Raw genomic sequence first — 19,350 nt, forward strand, 5'->3', positions numbered from 1 at the left:
TTGAGTGACTGTGGAAATGTCTGTGAATAGTTGATTTTTCTCTGCCTTGACAGACAAAGAGGCGTGGAGATGTTTGAGGGATATTAAAGGGCAAAGACTGTGACGGATCGGACAATCTGTGTGTTGTGTACACATCTGGAATAGAAGTATTAAAAAGGATGCATTCAATGTTGAATGAAAAGAACAGCAATAACAGAGTGAGATAAGACTGAAATATGTAAGATACAGTACCAGTCAAAAGTTTGGACACATTTTTTTCATCTAATTCAGTGAGAAAGTGTCTCCAAACTCTTGACTGGTACCGTACTTGAGCAGTAAAGTGGTATAGAGAAAGATGAGTTACAGAATAAGAATGTGTCAAAGACACAGGAGAAGATCATAGAGAGGAAAAAGTGGACAGGGGACAAGGAACTGATGAGAGCATGGAGGTGTAATGAAGGAAGGGTAAGACCTAGTAATCACTCCTGAATCTTCACACATCAAAGCCGGATGGTGGCAAGACTGCGCACGCTCTCTAATTGCACCTCATTCGGTGGCTTCCTTTGAGAAAAATACTCCAACAGGTTCTCCTGTGTGCTTTTTGAAACGGAGACGCTCCCAGTTTGCGACGAGTCTCCGCCGGGTTCCTTAGTGAAATGTAAAGCTATGAAATAAAAGATTCACTCTAACTGATGATTAGATTTTTGCGGCATGTAGGTATGTAGGTGCACGTTTAAGTGCTAGTTTGCTAAAGCTGCAAAGTGAGGTAATAGGGAACTTCGATTGATTGATATATATGATATATATATATATATATTAACTTCTCTCTGTCCTATGCCAGTTGTGCCAGGTGCTGAGCCCTACAACCATGCTGTGCCAGGCCCCCGAGCTGCCCATCAGTCTGGCCAGGCAGCAAGAGGTGCCTGAGAGGCCAAATGAGTTTGGCTTTAAACTGGACGACGTGCAGGCTCTGATGGCACTCAACAACACCAACTTTATCTATTACCCCAATCCTGAGTTTGAACCTCTCAGTGTATCTGGAGTGCTGGAGCTGAAACCTGGATCCCCCATCATACTGAAGGTACGAGGATCAGTATTTATTGGTTTGGAGTTGTATCACTTTCCGTTGCCTATAACAGGATTTTCTTTTCATTTGTCATTTATATACAGTATAAATAACTGTCTCACCCCTCCTTTTCGTTTCACAACGTGTAACTGTGGGAATTCTTCCTGCAGGGGCGGAACTTCCTCCCACCAACCAGCAGTGGGAACGGAAAGCTGAACTACACGGTTCTTATTGGGGAGAAGCCCTGCATGTTAACGGTGTCAGAGACGCAGCTGCTCTGTGAGTCGCCCAACCTGACGGGGCGACACAAGGTCCTGGTGAGTCGTACGGCACACGCTCACAAAGGAGAGAGAGAGAGAGAGAGAGAGAGAGACACACACAGAAGCACGTGACAGGCAGGCAGGATGTGGCGGAGGAGGCGGACGCGCCCACAAATCGATTGACGGTTTGACCGACAGACGGACTGACGGACGGACGAAGGGACGGACATTCCTCGGGTTGCTTTCTATCCATCTCCCTGTCCACCCCGGAGACAAACTACAGATCTAATCAAATCAGCTCTGTGGTTCCTGTTAGTGTCCACAAGCAGACAAAAGACAAACAAATGAGCCTTCAATAAGAAGGATTAGGGCCTCAGCAAACTCAATAAAGATTCCATTTGTGGGTTTAAGAGGGACCACTTTAAACAAGGCGCTTCGTGATGGTGTCACCTGAAGCCAGCGTCATGGAGGTGACACAGTTAGTACAGGCGCAAATTAATATGTGTACGCGCTTAGAAAAGCAAGTTCATACGTCACATATATTTGTGAGTTGTTTTTGCCTTGAAGGGCACGACACTTGATGTTGCACGTGAAGCTCTCCTCCGGGTGGAACGAGCCTGCTATGTTTTAATCTTCCCCCGTTTTCCATCTTTCAACACCACCAGGCCCGTGTGGGCGGCATCGAGTTCTCCCCGGGCGTGGTCCACATCACGTCCGACAGCCCGCTCAGCAGCTCGGCGATCATCGGCATTGCGGCGGCCGGGGCCCTCCTCATCCTGGTCATCGTGGTGGTGCTCATCGCCTACAAGCGCAAGTCTCGCGAGAGCGACCTGACGTTGAAGAGGCTGCAGATGCAGATGGACAACCTCGAGTCGCGCGTGGCTCTGGAGTGCAAAGAGGGTAAGGGGTTGATTATATGCCCCCCCCCCCCACCCTATAGGTCCTAGTAGCTGTGCACAATGCACATCTCATAACCTTTTGGAGTACGTGCTACATGGCATTTATGTATTTCCAACGTCCAGTGTTGCCACTTTAGCTCTCATTTTATTACATTTTCTTCTCTGCCGAATGTAAACTATCTGGTACCGAAGCTTCCGTGGTGTCATTCGCTAATTGTTTTGCCGTTGAAAATGGATTGGATTGTATATCTGCTGTACCCATCAGCGTTTGCGGAGCTACAGACGGACATCCATGAGCTGACCAGTGATTTGGATGGAGCAGGGATCCCCTTCTTGGACTACAGGACCTACACCATGAGGGTCCTCTTCCCGGGAATCGAGGAACACCCTGTCCTCCGAGACCTGGAGGTATGATCGTTTCTTCTAATTGTAGCGCCCTGCAGCCAGTCTGTTTTAATAGAGGAACACCACCTTATAGTTGGTTAAAATAGTGCTCGACTTAACACAATACTTGACACAGGAAAAATACCACAGTTTTAAATAACATGACTGAGGGCATCTACAGTATCTACTCAATTTTAACTATATATTCCATTAGTTGTGACGATCAGTTCTTAGTTGTAGAAAGAGGACAGTATTTAAAGTTAATTTCAATTGGAATAGTGCACGTAATTGTATGTCCCTGTTCTTCAGTCTCTATCAAATGACAATCTTGATGCAATATTTAAAAAGAGCGCAAAATGCAAATCAACAATATGGTGGTTCACCGTGGGTGATGTTGTTTGTGTTGCTGTCTGGTAAACAAAAGCCTTTTGACAGCGGACAGCAACACTTAAAAAGAAACAAAAAAAAACAGGCCCCCTTCGTATCAGGAGCGGCTCTCATTATCAAACGATATGAGATGCCGCTCCGTTTTCTCTCTGCACCTCAAATACAAATTAAAAATCAATCAGTGGGAGGAAAGCAAAAGGAAAAAAAACCAAGTAATTTATCCCCAGTGGTGACATTGATAGACAGCTATAATTGAGCAGGTCGTCTTGTTCCATTAAGAGAATGATGGACCCCTTTCCACTGCCCTCAGGGTCGGCCACTCTATCCCTGATGAGAATTTCCTCGTAATAAGCAATACTAATTATGTTTTAATTAGTATAAATTCTGTTGTGTAAGAGGAATATCATGTGGAATAAGAGGCTAATGAAAGAAATTGCAGCCTTGTCTCAGGCAGTTGATCGCTGCTTAATTGTTATTGATGTGCAATCATTTAAAGTAAAAACCTTTTAGACTTTTGGTTTGGAGACATTTTTTAAAATCAAGGGGGCATTCTGTCTAGGCTGATTGAAACAATGGGATTTGCTTAATACTGAATTATAAAAAATAAATCACGTACCAGTTAAAAATGAGAATTACTTAGAATATAGTCTGGCATGTGTCTGCCTAATAAAGCATTTTTTACCCCCTGTAACTGTTAAGGTTATTCTTAGCTGTCAAAAATAACGCCCTCGTTTATATCACTCCAACAATTTGCTTTTACGGCAGGATTTTTCTTCTTTTTTCTTTTTATATTCCTGCCATTATATTTCCCACTTTCCTTTTCCCTAATGATTTAGTTTTAGCAGCGGTTTCCATTTTACGTGAGCCTGCAAAACTCCAATATTCCAGTGACCTATGGAGATGGGAGAGTGTGAAGGCCTTTGCCGTTTTTTGAGCTACCCGTAGGCATGATATGTTAAAAATGTTACATTACTGAGCAGTATAGTTGTAGAGTGTAAATCCACAAACGAAGGCAAAAAACACGCACACACACACACACACACAAAACAAGCACATGCTAAGTCTCTAAAACACACGTGAAGTCACCGACATCACGTGTACTCTTCGTGTCAGGCGGTATAAAATTAGACTATAGCAGTTTTAACAGTAGCTCCCAGCAGATTACGAGCGGTGCCTCTAGGAAAAGTAAACGCGAGAACATATGCTGGTAGACACCTGGCTTTGGTACAAAGAGACGCTGTCTTTCCACGAGTGCTGTTGACAGATATATATAAAAAAAGGTGCTATTTAAGAAAAATAAATTGCGAAAAGGAAGCAGAACGTGGTCTCGGATGAGGGGAATTCACATCACTGCACTCCGGGTTCTGCTCGCGTTGGTGTGGAACGCAGCCCCGTCGATGCGGTGAACGTTCCCTCAAGAGGCTCGGTGTTTCCCCGACTAAATGTTACAAACCGCCCCTCATCTCCCGATGATACTTTTATATTCTCTCTTCTCACATCATCATCACTTATCATTGCACTTTTAACTAAAAAATTCACTAGAATGAAGTCTGTTTTCATTTTTATTGTGCACTGATGTGTGTTGACGTAGCAATAATAATAACAATAATTGATATTTAAAACTATGGTTGAGGATTGTTCCAATACATGTTTTTTTAATGAATTCATGTCTTTTAGTGAAATACATATTTCTGCTGTTTTCTCACAGGTGCCAGGCTACCGCCAGGAGCAGGTGGAGAAGGGGCTGAAGCTCTTCGGCCAGCTCATTAACAACAAGGTTTTCCTGCTGTGTTTTATCCGCACTCTGGAGGCCCAGCGGGGTTTCTCCATGAGGGACCGCGGCAACGTGGCCTCCCTCATCATGACGGTGCTGCAGAGCAAGTTGGAGTACGCCACCGACGTCCTCAAGCACCTGCTGTCCGACCTCATAGACCGCAACCTGGAGAGCAAGAACCATCCCAAGCTGCTGCTCCGCAGGTGAGAGCCGGGGCACCGAAACATAAGTACAGAGTTTGACTTTGCAGAAAAGTTCCCAAAGTGGTTAGAGACCCTTTTTACCGCTTTGCTGCATATTGCAGACCATGTCCTTCTTTTTCCCACCGATAGAAAGATAACTGGCACACATTTACCTCAGGGGTATACTATACTCATTTAGAGATATATATATATATATATACATGTTTGTAATGTCAACCCATTACTATGAATGAGAGGCTATGCTAGTCTAACTATGGCTGCGTCCTTTTCTGTTTGGATTAACTCCTGTGACCTTGACTTGCTGGCTCCGTCCCAGAGACGGCGGAGTGCACCGCCTTGGACATTATTAGTGAGATAATTATGTTTAATTAGCAGTGAATCCAATTTAAAAATGCTCAAGAGGAAAGAAAATTCTAATTCATGGAAATGGGAAGGACTGTGAAAGCTCGCCCTCAGACGCCGTCACAATCCTCCCTTGATTTGCAGTCAAAGCTTTAAGGGCTGGCACTTGAACACGCCACTGTACGTGATTATACTTCCTGTCCGAGGCGCGCCGTAAATGATGATTATGGTTAAGTCAGTACACCAGCTGCTGTTTGCGTGTGTGTGTGTGATGTGATGTGTGCATTGGTGTTTATACGCAGCGTATAGTGTGCTGCTTGTTGGCGTCCACACGTGATTCGACGGGCAAGTCACAAATGAATTTGTCCTTCTCTCGTCTCGATTCAAATTAGATGTTCTCCCTGTTTAAAAACACATCCCTGGCTTTAATACGATCCGAAAGGAACGCTCTCCTCGTACCCGCCTTACGGGGGAGCCTGTTCGGGCGCTACTCGGTGACGCAGAGAGAGAGAGAGAGAGAGATTAATGCGGCCGGTGCCGCGGGCGCGATTGATCGCAGCCGAAGCGAAAGCGGCGAAAGCACAAAACCATGAAGTACCTGCTGATCCTGGGAGTAGATGCAACACAAGCGGTGACGTGGGGGGGGAGGAAGTCAAGGACAATGGAGACACTTAAAGCTGTGTCACCAGGTAAGGGAAGCTGACTACTGGGGCGTGAAGGCAAGGTGTGTCATCAGCTCTCTGATCCCTTGCCAGCTTGTGTGTGTGTGCGAAAAACACACAAATAATTGATTCATGTTGTGTTGCAATTTGATTCGATTTTTTTTTCTTCTTTTTTTTTCGCCAAATTCGGAGAAACGGTTGTTCAAAATATTGCAGAGACAAACCAGCAGCTGTTCTTCCAGCCCGAGTCAAATACAACACACCGTCTTTGCTCACACTTTCTCTTCACATTGCAGCTCTTCTTTTCCCCGTTGCTCCTCATCAAAGGGAGAAGGACCGGGGGGGGGGGGGGGGGAACAGCATCACAGTGATTGCCTATTTGTTACACACACACTATCCTGATGATCACTGATCAGACTGTCTTCGTCTCGTCCTCTATTTGTCTTCAGTTCTGAGGCTTCTGCAGCTTGTGTCACATCGTCACAACCTTTATCTCCCTCTCTCTGCGTCACTAATACTCGCTCTCCCGATATATATATACTCCCAGCCAGCCCCCCCCCCCTTACTCCTCCCCTGTTTTCTTGATTGCTAAATCAATGCTTAAAGTGCGTAAGCAGTGTGTCTCTGGCACAGCTTCTGAGCATGGCTACCCACGGCCTCCTCTTCCAGGAAATCCGTGCGTGTACCGTACATGTGTGTGTCTAACCCCCCCCCCACCCCCCCCCACACACACACACACAAAAATACACATCCTTCCATCTGTCCCATCTCAACCTGTGCTGAAGAACATGCACCAGGCAAGCTAAACGAGAGCCTTCCACAGCCATCTGTCGCATTCCTTGCTGCATTCTCTCTCCGAGCGCGCTTCCCTTCATTCCTATAGCTCGCCATCGCCCTCCCCCGCCACCCTCCTTCTGCCCATCACGCAGAGTTACACAGCGTTTGCCTTAAGTTTAGTTTGGCTGCAGTTGATGTGTGGAAATAGCAGTTTTGGTATTGGTCAAAGATGAAAGCCCAATATGTTCTTGCGTTGGTTACGACCCCTCATTTGGCTCCAGCTCTGAAACGCAATCATCACACAGGTCTAAGGATGTCAAAGGAGATGTGTTGGTTTATGTTAGGGGTGATAGACAGAATAAAGGCATTATACGCATCACTGTGAGACACGTGCGATGACCAATCTTCCTCACTGGGAGGTGTGGAAATGGAAATGATTTCTGATCCCAAGCTGTGTGGCAGGAAACCAGACGAGACTCTCAGATGCAGTTGCCGGTTCGGATAAAACAGCTGCCAAATGAAAATAGTCTTGCGATTAACCATTTACTTAAATCTCAATTCAATTCTAGTTATTTTGTGTTGCCCAACATCACAAATTGGCCTCAGGGGGCTTTACACACTGTGAACGCCACGCAACACACACTCTTCATTGTGAGAAATGATGGATCCGAAGTAATAACTTGAAGATGTTCCCTTGTTTATTGGGGTCGAAATGACGTCAATCCTAAAAATATCCTACAAATAATGACTATGCAGTTATTCTAAGGTGTAAAAATATATATATATATATATAAGGGCAGAACAGTTACGAGTAGTAACGTTTTCTCTTTACTTACCAAAACACAAACACATGGTAGCGGTAGAAATGGCCAGACCAAATGGTTAAATGTGCGATGCACTGCTTCCATTCGACCATGTTGGTAATCAAGGGGAACTCGGCCCTGCCAGGTGCCCTCTGCTCTAGATCTGCCCCTCTGACTGGCTGCCAAGTGGGCGAGCCCCACCGAGCCAACATGCCACGGCACATTTCATCGCTCTAACCCAAGCTTAGTTTGCACTGCGTTAGGGTAACGGGCGTAGCAGTGCCAAATGCTTTGGTTACATCTTACAGCAGCGCGGTTACACTGTGCAATGATCGAAAAGGAGCAGGAAGAAAAAGTGCTGGGGCCCACACCTGCTGCCAGAAGGATGCTTTCTCACTCACACACACACACTATTCTGCACACACGTTCATTTCTGAATACATACACGGTGGGATTTATTTGTTTTTTGCACCGTATCCTTAAAAAAAAAAAGTGTGCACACTTGTCCACTTACACAGGCACACAACATCTATTGGAAGTGAGGAAGGAAAAGGACGTTTAAAGAGAAGAAAAGGGGAATGCTTGACCGAGCCATTTATTCTCTCACTTGTTCATTTTTGTTTTCCACTGCTCCCTCCCTCACTCCTTCCCCGTGCACTTCCTCCTTTCTCAACGCTCCTTTCATCCCTTTGATAGATGGGCTGTATTTGTGGAAATGGAGAGGATTTGGAAGTGTATATGATTACAGGATCCAGATTGGGGGAAGCCAGAGGGAGGGACGAGGACAGAAACAACACATGAAAGAAAAGATCAAAAGCGACCTTGTTGACCCTCGGATCTTTGGACGGAGCACACGTGGAGGGGGGCGGCGGGGGGAGGGCGGCAACATAAAAGTGTGGGCACAGTGAGAGGCAGGAAGTTAATCCCCCCCAGGTGTTGTGCCAATGTTGGCAGGGGGTGCCAGGCCTGCCCTCCGGCACAGCAGACATTATACCCCCATATGCCTTGGTGTGGAGCCCCTTAAAGAGGCTATCTGAATGGAGAAAGGTGGGGGGGGGGGGGGGGCTGCAGGTGGCAGCTGAAACACAGGACAAAACCTACACACACAGATGCACAGACACAATGGACACTAATCCTGAAATATTGATGCCATGGAAGTTGCACGTTCAAAGGCAAAGGCCCGGTGTGTGTGTGTGTGTGTGCGTGAGAGAGTGAGTTTGAGGTGTTCCGACAGATTACCCACACACCCCTGCTGCTGGTCAAGAAGGCGGCTGTCAAAAGGATATCCGATCCTCGCCTCTCCTCTTTCTCCCCTCGCCACCACCGCTGTTGTTATTATGTATGCAGATTAGTCATTCACACGGGATCAATCACGCTGTTGGCCCAGGTCAACACACACTAACAAATGCAGACACACACACACACACACACACTATTTTGCCACACCAGTGAAGCATGGTTGCCAGGCGGAAAAGGAGAGGGAGATGTATTCATTCACTTTCTATTGTGCACGGATCGAGTGTTAGTCCAGTGAATGGGCGAGGGAGCGCTTGATAATGAGGCCAGTGTTATTACAGAGCCGATGCAGCCCCTAACGACATCAATCCGCCGGGATCAAATGGAGCCTTTTAATTGCTCTGCCTCATATTAAAATCCCCGCCGCCGTGGACGAGCTGCCCTCGGCGTGCCTGAGCATAAAAGCCAGCCGGAATATTTAGTGAAAGGCTACGGTATTAGCAATGGCCCCCTCCATTCTTGTCTTTGCAATTATGTTTGTGTAACAGGCCTATTCATTAGCGGCGGCTCGGCATCGTTTTTAGCAGAATATTTGATGACTCGGGTTGAATATTTCTGACGGTAAGGAAAAGCAGGGGGGATCGGATGTTCATCATGTGCTTTGTGTCTGTCTGTCTGCAGGACTGAGTCTGTTGCAGAGAAAATGCTGACCAACTGGTTTACGTTCCTCCTCTACAAGTTTCTGAAGGTAACGCTTTTATTGTCTGTGCTCAACTTCACAGTTGAAGCTCCGCAAGTACTTGTTTCGAGCCTTAGTTGATGAATCCGCGTCAACTCGCTGCTGGTTTGCACCTGGCATGGACCTATTTTGCATCTCCTGCTTGTAGCAGTCATTAGAAGAGGATTATATAATGTAGAATGTATACCGATCCATGCTGGTCGGGGGGCAGATTATTGATCCCTGAGGGCACCAGTACTCCCAAGGAAATAAAAGAAATCCACCACTCCTCCCACACTCAAACTAATGTTACCATTATCCTGTTTTTCTAATCCATTTCTCCACTCCATCTTTTTCTTTCTGCAACTGGGAGGAGAATATAATCTATGATAAATGGCCAACTCTTCTCTTTGATAAACTACTCTTTTTCTGGAAGGCAGATGAATGTAGCTTTAAGATTGTTATTTATGGCATTTTCTTTCTGCTAATCTTTGCCAAACTCTGGTGTAGTTTATATATTTATAGTTGGTACGATTTTCTCTAATGACAGTTGGCGACATAATGCTTCAATACCCCGGAGGCAAGGCAGCCTGTGAAAAAAAGCACTTATTAAATTTTTCGATTAAATATTTGTGTTGCCAGTGAGTTGCGTCTAGAATGGCTTCAAAGTTTTTCTTTTCCCCTCTCAACTTTTTCTCCTCTCTCCGTACCTTCTTTCGCAGGAGTGTGCAGGCGAACCTCTGTTCTCCCTCTTCTGTGCCATCAAGCAGCAGATGGAGAAGGGCCCCATTGACTCCATCACGGGAGAGGCCCGCTACTCGCTCAGCGAGGACAAACTCATCAGACAACAGATTGACTACAAGACGCTGGTAAGGGGTTCAACGGCCCGGGAGAGGGGGGGTGGGGGAGGGGGGGGGGAGGGGGATGCTTTATATGCTTTCAGGGACGAGAGGAGAAGAGGGTGGTTATGGGTTGTCGGTCATGAGACGAGCAACGGAACACAAAGTTGTCGTTTTCACGCTTGACACGCAAGGGGAGGGGGAGGGGGGGGGGGGGGCACAGGAGCGGCGACCTCCCTTTCTGTGGCGACCGCGGCTGTCAGCGATGAGGGGGAATGAAAGAGAATATCCTCGTGTCTGCGTTAGCAGAGAAATGCCAAAGCTCTGTTACTCTTACCTTGTGGAACCTCTCATTTATTTCCCGTAGTCTGTTGTGTTCGCTCCACTCGGCAGGTTTATTTGAGCAGGGGAGGGGGGGGAAATCAAGATTTCCATACTTGATAAATCTCTTTGATAACTGTGAAAGGAAAATGTCCTAAAAAAACTGCAATCACAGATGCTCAGCAACCGCTAATGTCCACCTTATAAACACATTGAAACCACCTTTTAAAACAGTAGAAAACACAATGACCCCCTCATGTATGTGTATTTGTGCCTATCTTGTTATTAGGATAATTTAACACCTGGAGAGGGTACTGATGAATATGCTAATAATGTTATAATCACCTGTTTTACTGCTCATTTATTGAGGTAGCACATTGATGTCTCTCCAAGCTTGGAGGAAAAACAGTTTCCCTGGTGAAAGATCTTTTCTTTTCCTGCAATTCTCTCAAAGCCCCTTTGGCCGGCACACAATTATCTCAGTTCTGTTGAGTACCAATTAACTGTGCAATCAACATAATTAACAAAAAATCCACAAACCTAGCTCTGAACCACCTTGGAAAGCGTATCCAACCCTGCCCAATTACATATATTGCAAAAATTCTAACCTATAGATAACACTTATGTCTATTTTTGCTTCAGGTGGTGAACTGCATCCATCCGGAGAATGAGAAGAGCCCAGAGATCCAGGTGAAGGTACTGAACTGTGATACCATCAGCCAGGTGAAGGAGAAGATCCTAGATGCAATCTACAAGAACGTCCCGCACTCACACCGCCTCAAAGCCTCCGACATGGACCTGGGTAAAAATGTTTCTATTGTTACGTAAAAAAGGTTTTGAAGATCCGTTCCGGATAGTTTGTATGAAAGAGGTTACCAAAGCCGAGTTTTGCCCTTCTCTTTATAGCTATTGTATATACCATTGAAATGGGAAATTCATGAGTATAGCTTTCATGAAGGCGCTCCGTGTAGCTACCCTACAGGTTGTCAAAACATTTCCAACCATGCAGTGTTCCCCTATGTGGGAGGAAAGCAGGCTGATCTCAGACAGCAATTGATTTATTACGAAGCCTCCCCCTCCTCCCCTCCTCCCTGCCCCTCTTAAAAAGTACAAGTCTTCTTAAGTAGCTTTCTTTTCAACCTCAGGAGGCTTGACATCCGGGCTCAGATGTCTGAGATTGGTCTCTCCCCGCCCTAAACTTTCCATCGATCCACTCTCTTTTCGACTTGCGCCCGAGTCAGATGATTGATCAGCTAATCAATCCAGACGCTCAGTCATTTCTTTCCTACAAAATCATTTTTTTTCTTTTTTATCTCTTTCCTTTCTTTTTTTTTTTTGCTTTCAAGGAAAGCTTTGGAACAACTTGAATATATGAATACATGCCTCCCTTTCCCTTTGTGCAGCTACAATATGAAGTTATTTTCCCTGAGTTTGGTAATTGTATTTTTTGGGTAGCTCTAACTGCAAATCGCTTCAAGGAATTCTCAGGAATTGCTGCAATTTTCTCCAAGACATCGAGAGTTTGGCACCCTGTGTGTAGGTGCGTGTACATTACTTGTTATCCATGATTGTTTGCCCTGCCGACATCTAGGGGGCTGTCTCTGCACACGGCACTGTGCTTTTTATGGTTTAATATTGCGGACGGATTTTGTAGGCCCCTGTTGTGTGTTCATAATAGCATATTTATAACCAACCTCCCATTTAAAGCAGGCCGAGCGCATGCCCCGGGGAATCTGTCTTTGTGATAGCTAAGTGAAGAGATCCGTGTAGCCTTGTGATGGATAAAATAGTTTTATGGCCGCCTTCGGGCCGGATGTGTTGTCCTTTTATTGTTTTATTACAAAAGGGAATTAGAACTTGTCTGAGGTAGGTGGTCATGCTCTGTGTGTGTGTGTGTGTGTGTGGGGGGGGGGGGGTGTTTGTGAGTAAGGGTGAGAAGGTGAGGGAAAGCAAGCTCACAAGCAAACCCGTGTATTCAAGCTGCACGGATTAGAAGTTTTCTCTCATTCACGGGTTCATGAACATAAATGAACACGATTGACCTTTCTTTACACCCCTTTAGGTTTTATTTTTAATTTGCACGCCATGCTGTTCTAATTAGCATTTCTTGGTATTGTGCTTTTTTGTGTTGAAGGGAACGCTTCGGTGATCAGGTTTTCCATTTGATTGATTTGTTATTTTGACACACGTTTTCACTTAGAGATGCAGTCATGTAATATCTGTGGCTCTCTTGATCTCTAATAAACACACACACACACAAACACACACACACACACGGACACACACACGCGGACCGATTAAAAAGAGTGATAAGGATAATAAGATTGTGGCAGGCCTGTCCCGAGACACGTGTGCCAAGAGTGTTGTTATCCCAGATATTATTTTTGATTCCCCTCTGCTGCAGTCCTGCAGAGAAAAGAAGTAAGGCCGTGTGTGTGTGTGTGTGTGTGTGTGTGTCTGTGTGTGTGTGTGTGTCTGCCCTGTGTCCTTCTGTGCGTGTTACCAGTAGCAAATGCGTGTCAAGCATCTCTGTGGAGCACGACAGTCACCTTCAGCCTTTCTCTTCTCCACAGTTTACGTACACTCTCTTATCTCTGAAATGCAAGTTTACATGCACAGACACACTGTTCTCTTCCCTCTGAGCAGCGACCACTGGATTTAATCCCAGTTTGCTCTGCTTTCACACAGAGTTTTTCATTTTTTTTCTCCTTTATGCATGTGTTTACCGATACTCGACTGGAGCCCGGCGCTCATTTGCATCTTTATGAAAAAGATCTACTGTATAAACAAAAACAACAGGAGAATCTTTATTTCCTGCAGGATTCTTTTTTTTTTTTTTTTTCAGACCCCAAAACTATTCTGGTCAATCCTCCAAAGACGGGCCTCATCATGCACACAGTGATTGCCGCTTTGTTTTGCTGTATGTGATCAGAATGGGAGATGCCAGTGGTCGATTCAAGTGGGACGCAGAGCAAGGAGCCCAGGCACAATAACGTATTCAGAAAGGCCCTCGATGTCTGCACAAAGAATAGAGGAATCATCTGCCTGTTTGCTTTTGAGATGCCTCTCTTTTCACACTGATGATAATGTTGGTTATTATCTTTCAAAGCTTTGGTTTTGTTTGCGTAGAAGCGGGGCAGCTTTGTGTTGACGCTATACAGATGTAATTTGGTTGTAATGTCATGTGAATGCTGCCACTTTCACTGTAAGTTGCCTGTTGAAAAGTGAGTAAATCACGCTTTCTAGTTCTCCATATGCTGGTGGATGTGAGCCTGGCGCATCTCCACCAAAAGCTCCCTGCAATAACAATAAGAGCAGTTAGGCATGGGGGGGTTGGGGGGGCTTAGAGCGGTGGATGTGGGTTTGAGGAGCAGAAAGCGGGGAGCAGCTGATCGATTGCACCAGGCAAAGAGGGAGAGCTTTAGAGGGTACACTGGGTGATTCATTGAACCCACCTGTTGTCATGGGGGTCATTTGTCGATTAGTTTGACATCGCTTTGCCTTTCTATTCTTCTCTGTAGTTCGTTGTTATTTTGAGTTCTCGTCATTCCGTCCAATGTGAAATCAAGAAAAATAGTCTCAAAAGATGAAGATGGTGATGGTGACTACTTTTCTGACTGATTTAAAGGGCGATGGCCACTTCTCTCCTGCTTTTCCTCTTGCAGTAATGATGTGTGAATAAACCGGGAGACGTCCTCATATTTTAGTTTCTTTTGCTGTTGCAGAATGGCGTCAGGGCCGAGGACAGCGCATGATCCTGCAGGACGAAGACGTCACCACTAAGATCGAAGCGGACTGGAAGAGACTGAACATGCTGTTCCATTACCAGGTTTGTGTCACTTTGTATCTTCAGGAATGAGAAGCCTGCAATAAACTGTAAACATTTCCAGAAATTAAAAACAAAAGTAGCCTCCTGAACTCCATTTATATTAAATATATTAAGCTTACATATTTCTGCAGAACGTCTAAATCGCTGAGGGGTTTGTAAAATATATCACATCTATAAAAAAGGAGTAAAAAATATTATCTTCAGATATTTAGCATCTTCTCAAGCTGATGTTGGACGGATTCCCTCTTTTATTTCAAGGCATTCACATCTTCTCTTTAAAAAAAAAGGCTCAGTTGTTTTCATCCTATTCTCACACCACACTTAAACAAGTACAATATCTCTGAAAATGTTAAAAAGAAAATTACCCAGCTCAAAGGCCTGATATTGAAACGTGAAAGTCCTCTATCTGCATATTTCTGTGTTACCACCCATCATCCCTCCATTGGATTTCTAGCTGTGTCTGATGCCCTCTCAAGTCCCCTTCACCTATTACTCCAAAGCAGACCTGATGACCTCATGGACAATTCAGTCAAGGAACCTTTCCAGCCTTTTAGTCCTGCGAGTCCACAGCTGACACACTCAAACACAAACACACACGAGCACGTCTTATGTCAGGTGTAGCGGAACGAGGCAGGGCCGGGCATGGAAGTCACCAACAACAGTGGCACCTGGAAGTAATCGCTTGTGAATGCGGAGAGAGCTTCAGATCAAATCTAATGCTGGCAAAGGGTCTTCTTCCCTCTGAAATGGATTAGTGTTTGCACCGATGTCCCGTCCAAAATAGACCCACGAGTCATCACAGACACACACACACACACACGCACGCAAACTACCACATGCATGCAAATGCAACAGATGCATGTACAACTGGCAGCGACACAAAGACTTGCACAACACGCCAAGAGGAGACAAACGTGTACCGTGCAGGTGGTTTGTGCTTCATGAGGGACATGTGTCCATCCATCCATCCATCTAGCCAGCCAGAAGGAGACTGGATGAAACCGCAGGCGTGCTTTGTCAACATGGCGTTAACACTGCTGAGCAGGCGGCCACTGGTCCGCGCGCGGCTAAATGAAACGTCAGCATCAGCGAGTGTCAACAGGCTCGCAGTATGAGGCGCGGGTGGATCGCATTAGAGAGCTGATTAGAATCCGAGATAACATAATGAAGACGGAAGTTAATTCATTTTTTCCGGGCCAAAGAATAAGGGCGGCTTATCCTTGACAGACCAAAGGAGAAAAAAAATGAAACACTCCCATCCATTAAAATATTGTCACGAGGCAGCTCAAAGGCCCAGGAAGGGGGGGGGGGGGGGAGGAGGAGGAGGAGGAGAAGGAGGAGGAGGAGGAGGAGGAGGAGGAGGAGGCCACAAACACATTCAGACTTCTGTTTTAACTTTATTTAATGTGTCATCTTTATATCACTGTATTGAAGATCCTTTCCTAAATCCAATCCGTTAATGCAATCTACTGAATGATGCCACTCATGCCAACCCGGATGTGCTGCTAAATTTGCTCGCGTGATGCCCTCCAGACTTCATGTATACATATAGTTTGTCCTTATGGAAGCTAATATGACCGACCAGACACACTAAATAGAATTATGAGCTCTCTTGTTTCAAACTGATCTGGTTTGATCTGCTACTAGCATTACTCACCCGCTCACTCCGCCTTCAGTTTCGCTGTGGCGCTTTGTGTCACACACACTTTGATTTCTTGTAAAGGGAAACATCCCATAGTAGCTACAAGCAAACATTTGCCATTTGCCATATTGGATTTCTCTCCTCCTCCTCTTCCTCTATGTCAGGAAACTTCCACTGTGTGCCTTTTCTAGTCTTCTCTTCCAAATGTTATTTCCCCAAATGCCACTTCTCCTCTTATTATGTTCCATTATGCTTTGCTTGTTTTCTAACCATTCAACATATAAGGGCAGCAGTGATTAGGTAGCATGCTCCAGGGTGTTGTACAGTTGGACGCTTCCCACAAAGGAATAACTAAATCTGCCCTGTGGGCCTCCTGCTTACAATAATATAAACATATTATTCATAAAGAGCAGATTGAGTGACTGCGTGACCTAATGATACAATCTTAAAAAGACCCCTCCCCCCCCCCCCCCCCCCCACACACACACACACACACACATATATATATTTGCACAAATGGCCCCTGGTCCATGTTCCCACACTACGATTGAGAGCACTTCAATTAGCCCCACCCCCCACTCTGGAGCACGGGTAGCCAGATTATGCAGAAAAGGTTTGGTGTGTGTGTGTGTGTGTGTGTGTGTGTGGGGGAGAGGGGTGGGGGGGGTCTGGGACAGACTACATCCCAGTTGTGTTAATTGAAACCTGAATGGCTGACTTGGGAAGGGGATCGCAGACAGACTAATTTCTTCATTTACACACACTTATTTACACGCACACACACACCACTGCTTGAGTTTTAACACCTTCATTCACAGTCTCTCAAACACACACACACACACACACACCACACACACACACACACACACAGAGAGACCAACCCCAGAGGAAAGGTATTATTGAACAGAGCCTGTGGGATATTCCACCCTCACACAGGCCGTATGATGCTCTATTAAACTCTCCCTCCCCCTGTCATCATATGAATGTGTGGGCTGAATGGAGCACATAAGGGTAATACAATGTTCTCTGTTCATCCACATGAAACCAGGATAGATGGAGGGAGGTATAGAAAATGACACCCACTACGGTGATCTATGGGTTTTCTGATTGGCTGTGTTAGAAATCTGCACCACTGAAGGAAAACTCTTTTGTTTTGAAGAGTCATTTGCATAATATTCCTCTGTCTGTTTTTCAGGTGACTGATAATGCAGTGATGGCCTTGGTTCCCAAGCAAGTTACAGCCTACAATTCAGTAAACAATTCCACCGTCTCTCGGACCTCTGCAAGTAAATATGGTAAGCCCGCCTTTCTTCAGCAGTAAGGTCTGCCTGAGAGACAGATCCAATACAAGCAAAGTGGAAGAGACTACGTGTATACTTCTTGAGTGCAAAAATAGACTTACAGAATCATTTGAGGAGGGATTCAAGTCCATCAAATCACAATATGAATCTGAAATGTGCGTCTTCAAAATCCAATGCAAGACGGTTGAAAAACCGTGTGATCTCTGCAGCAGTGGAGGCTCCCACCTGTCAGCACGCGACCCTGCATGACAACACTGATGGACGTGGAAGGACGAGACGCAATTTCAGAGTATTTGAAAGGATTCCCAAAAACATAACAGGATACCAAATACACTTTTCATCTCTTGTTCTGCCTCTCGAGTCCAAAGTGCGTCCCTCTCATCTGTTTTTTTTTGTTTTGTTTTGTTTTTTTTTCCTTCTTCTGCCTGTCCGTCTGCTGCACGTCTCCTTGAACCAGAGAAACCATCTAGTTAGTTGCTGATCAAAGGCCCAGCCTCACTGGCCACAAACACTTCAGACACATCAAATGTGGCGCCACGTTATTAGCATCGCCTCATCTCCATACCGCCTCACCTCACTTCTCCGGCTCCAAATTAGAGCGGATAGGACAAGGTGAGCAGCGCGAGAGAAAGGGGGGGGGAAGGAGGCCCGGGAATATCGCCTGTAAAGGGGTTGACTTCAAACGCAGGTGTGATCCACTTAACGACCGGTGTGGTACTTGAGAGGGACTTTGAACTGAAGTACAATGGCCAGATAGTGGAGAAGGAGACAGGTTGAAGGCGAGCGGAGCCGGATGGAAAGTTGCACGAAAGTCAGGCCGAGAAAGAAGAAACGTGTGTGTCTTCGACCAAAAGGTCTCTCACCTCCAGCTAGTTCAGAGCTAAGCTTCTTGCGGTTCACTTCATCAATTTGTGGCTTTTATGTGAAGTTGTCGCTTTATTGCTTTTATGTTATTATGGATTTTACCTGCAAAGAATACCTTACACAGGTCTTGCAACAAAGCCAGAGTTAAACATTTCTCTCATAAGCGGTGTGGTTTGAGCGGTCCGTTGATCATACTGTGATTTGATTTTAGCAGACACACACACACACACACACACACACACCCCTTCTCTGAGTCTGAGGTTTCTTAATTTCTCTTTTTTTCCTGAATTGTCTCTCGTACACTCCTCCCGCTTTCCCCTCTGAAACGGATTGATTTCAGCCACAATGAAAAACACCTTGTTTTTTTTTTCTTCTCTCTCTCTCTCTAAGCCGCACCCTCTGATCAATTCTTTTTTTTCCACACTGTGTAAACATTCATTGAGCAATGTGTTTGGAAATGTCATCGCCAATGGGTGGGCCATACATATTTCATCTCGTCTGACACATGTTCGATAATGTGTCAGCCGTCGATACCGTGTCTCGCCCCTGAGAGGAGAAGCTATGAAAGATTAACCAATGCACACTGTCTAAAAGTTTCATACCCAAATCTCCACACCTTTTAAATTGGATGCCATGGGCCAACAAAATCCTCCCTGTTGCCGACATGTAGGTTGTACATGTGCTTCGCGAAAAGTGTTTTGAGCTGCAGAGGTGTGATTTGTATTTTTAGCCTTTCTTTTTTATTTTACTTTTTGCTTTATCTCGCGCTCTGCCCTAAAGAAGTTAGAAACCGACTGTTCAGCAGTTAACATTAACTAACGCGTGCTGTTTCCCCCCCCCCCCCCCCCCCACAGAGAACATGATCAAGTACACCGGGAGCCCCGACAAGCCTGCGTTCCCGTACTCCTATGATCACCCCGGACTTGGAGAGCGGGGTCAAGGTTTGGCACCTGGTGAAGAACCACGAACACGGAGACCAGAAGGAGGGCGACCGCGGCAGCAAGATGGTCTCCGAGATCTACCTGACACGGCTGCTGGCCACCAAGGTGAGCCAGTCCACTCCT

The 19,350-nt window shown here is 45.7% G+C and overlaps 1 protein-coding gene across 1 annotated transcript in view; it reads left to right on the forward strand.

Moving 5' to 3' along the window:
- The window catches only part of plxna4 (plexin A4), a 177,996-nt gene that overhangs the window by 148,577 nt on the left and 10,069 nt on the right, over positions 1-19,350 (forward strand). Inside the window, 12 exon segments of the mRNA XM_037459730.2 lie at positions 821-1,060; positions 1,216-1,362; positions 1,971-2,205; positions 2,470-2,612; positions 4,684-4,952; positions 9,454-9,520; positions 10,213-10,359; positions 11,293-11,452; positions 14,376-14,479; positions 17,317-17,416; positions 19,141-19,172; positions 19,174-19,332. Coding sequence (XP_037315627.1) covers positions 821-1,060; positions 1,216-1,362; positions 1,971-2,205; positions 2,470-2,612; positions 4,684-4,952; positions 9,454-9,520; positions 10,213-10,359; positions 11,293-11,452; positions 14,376-14,479; positions 17,317-17,416; positions 19,141-19,172; positions 19,174-19,332 — 1,803 coding nt within the window.

The sequence above is a fragment of the Pungitius pungitius genome, chromosome 2 (assembly GCF_949316345.1).
Source record: "Pungitius pungitius chromosome 2, fPunPun2.1, whole genome shotgun sequence".
Taxonomy (NCBI): domain Eukaryota; kingdom Metazoa; phylum Chordata; class Actinopteri; order Perciformes; family Gasterosteidae; genus Pungitius; species Pungitius pungitius.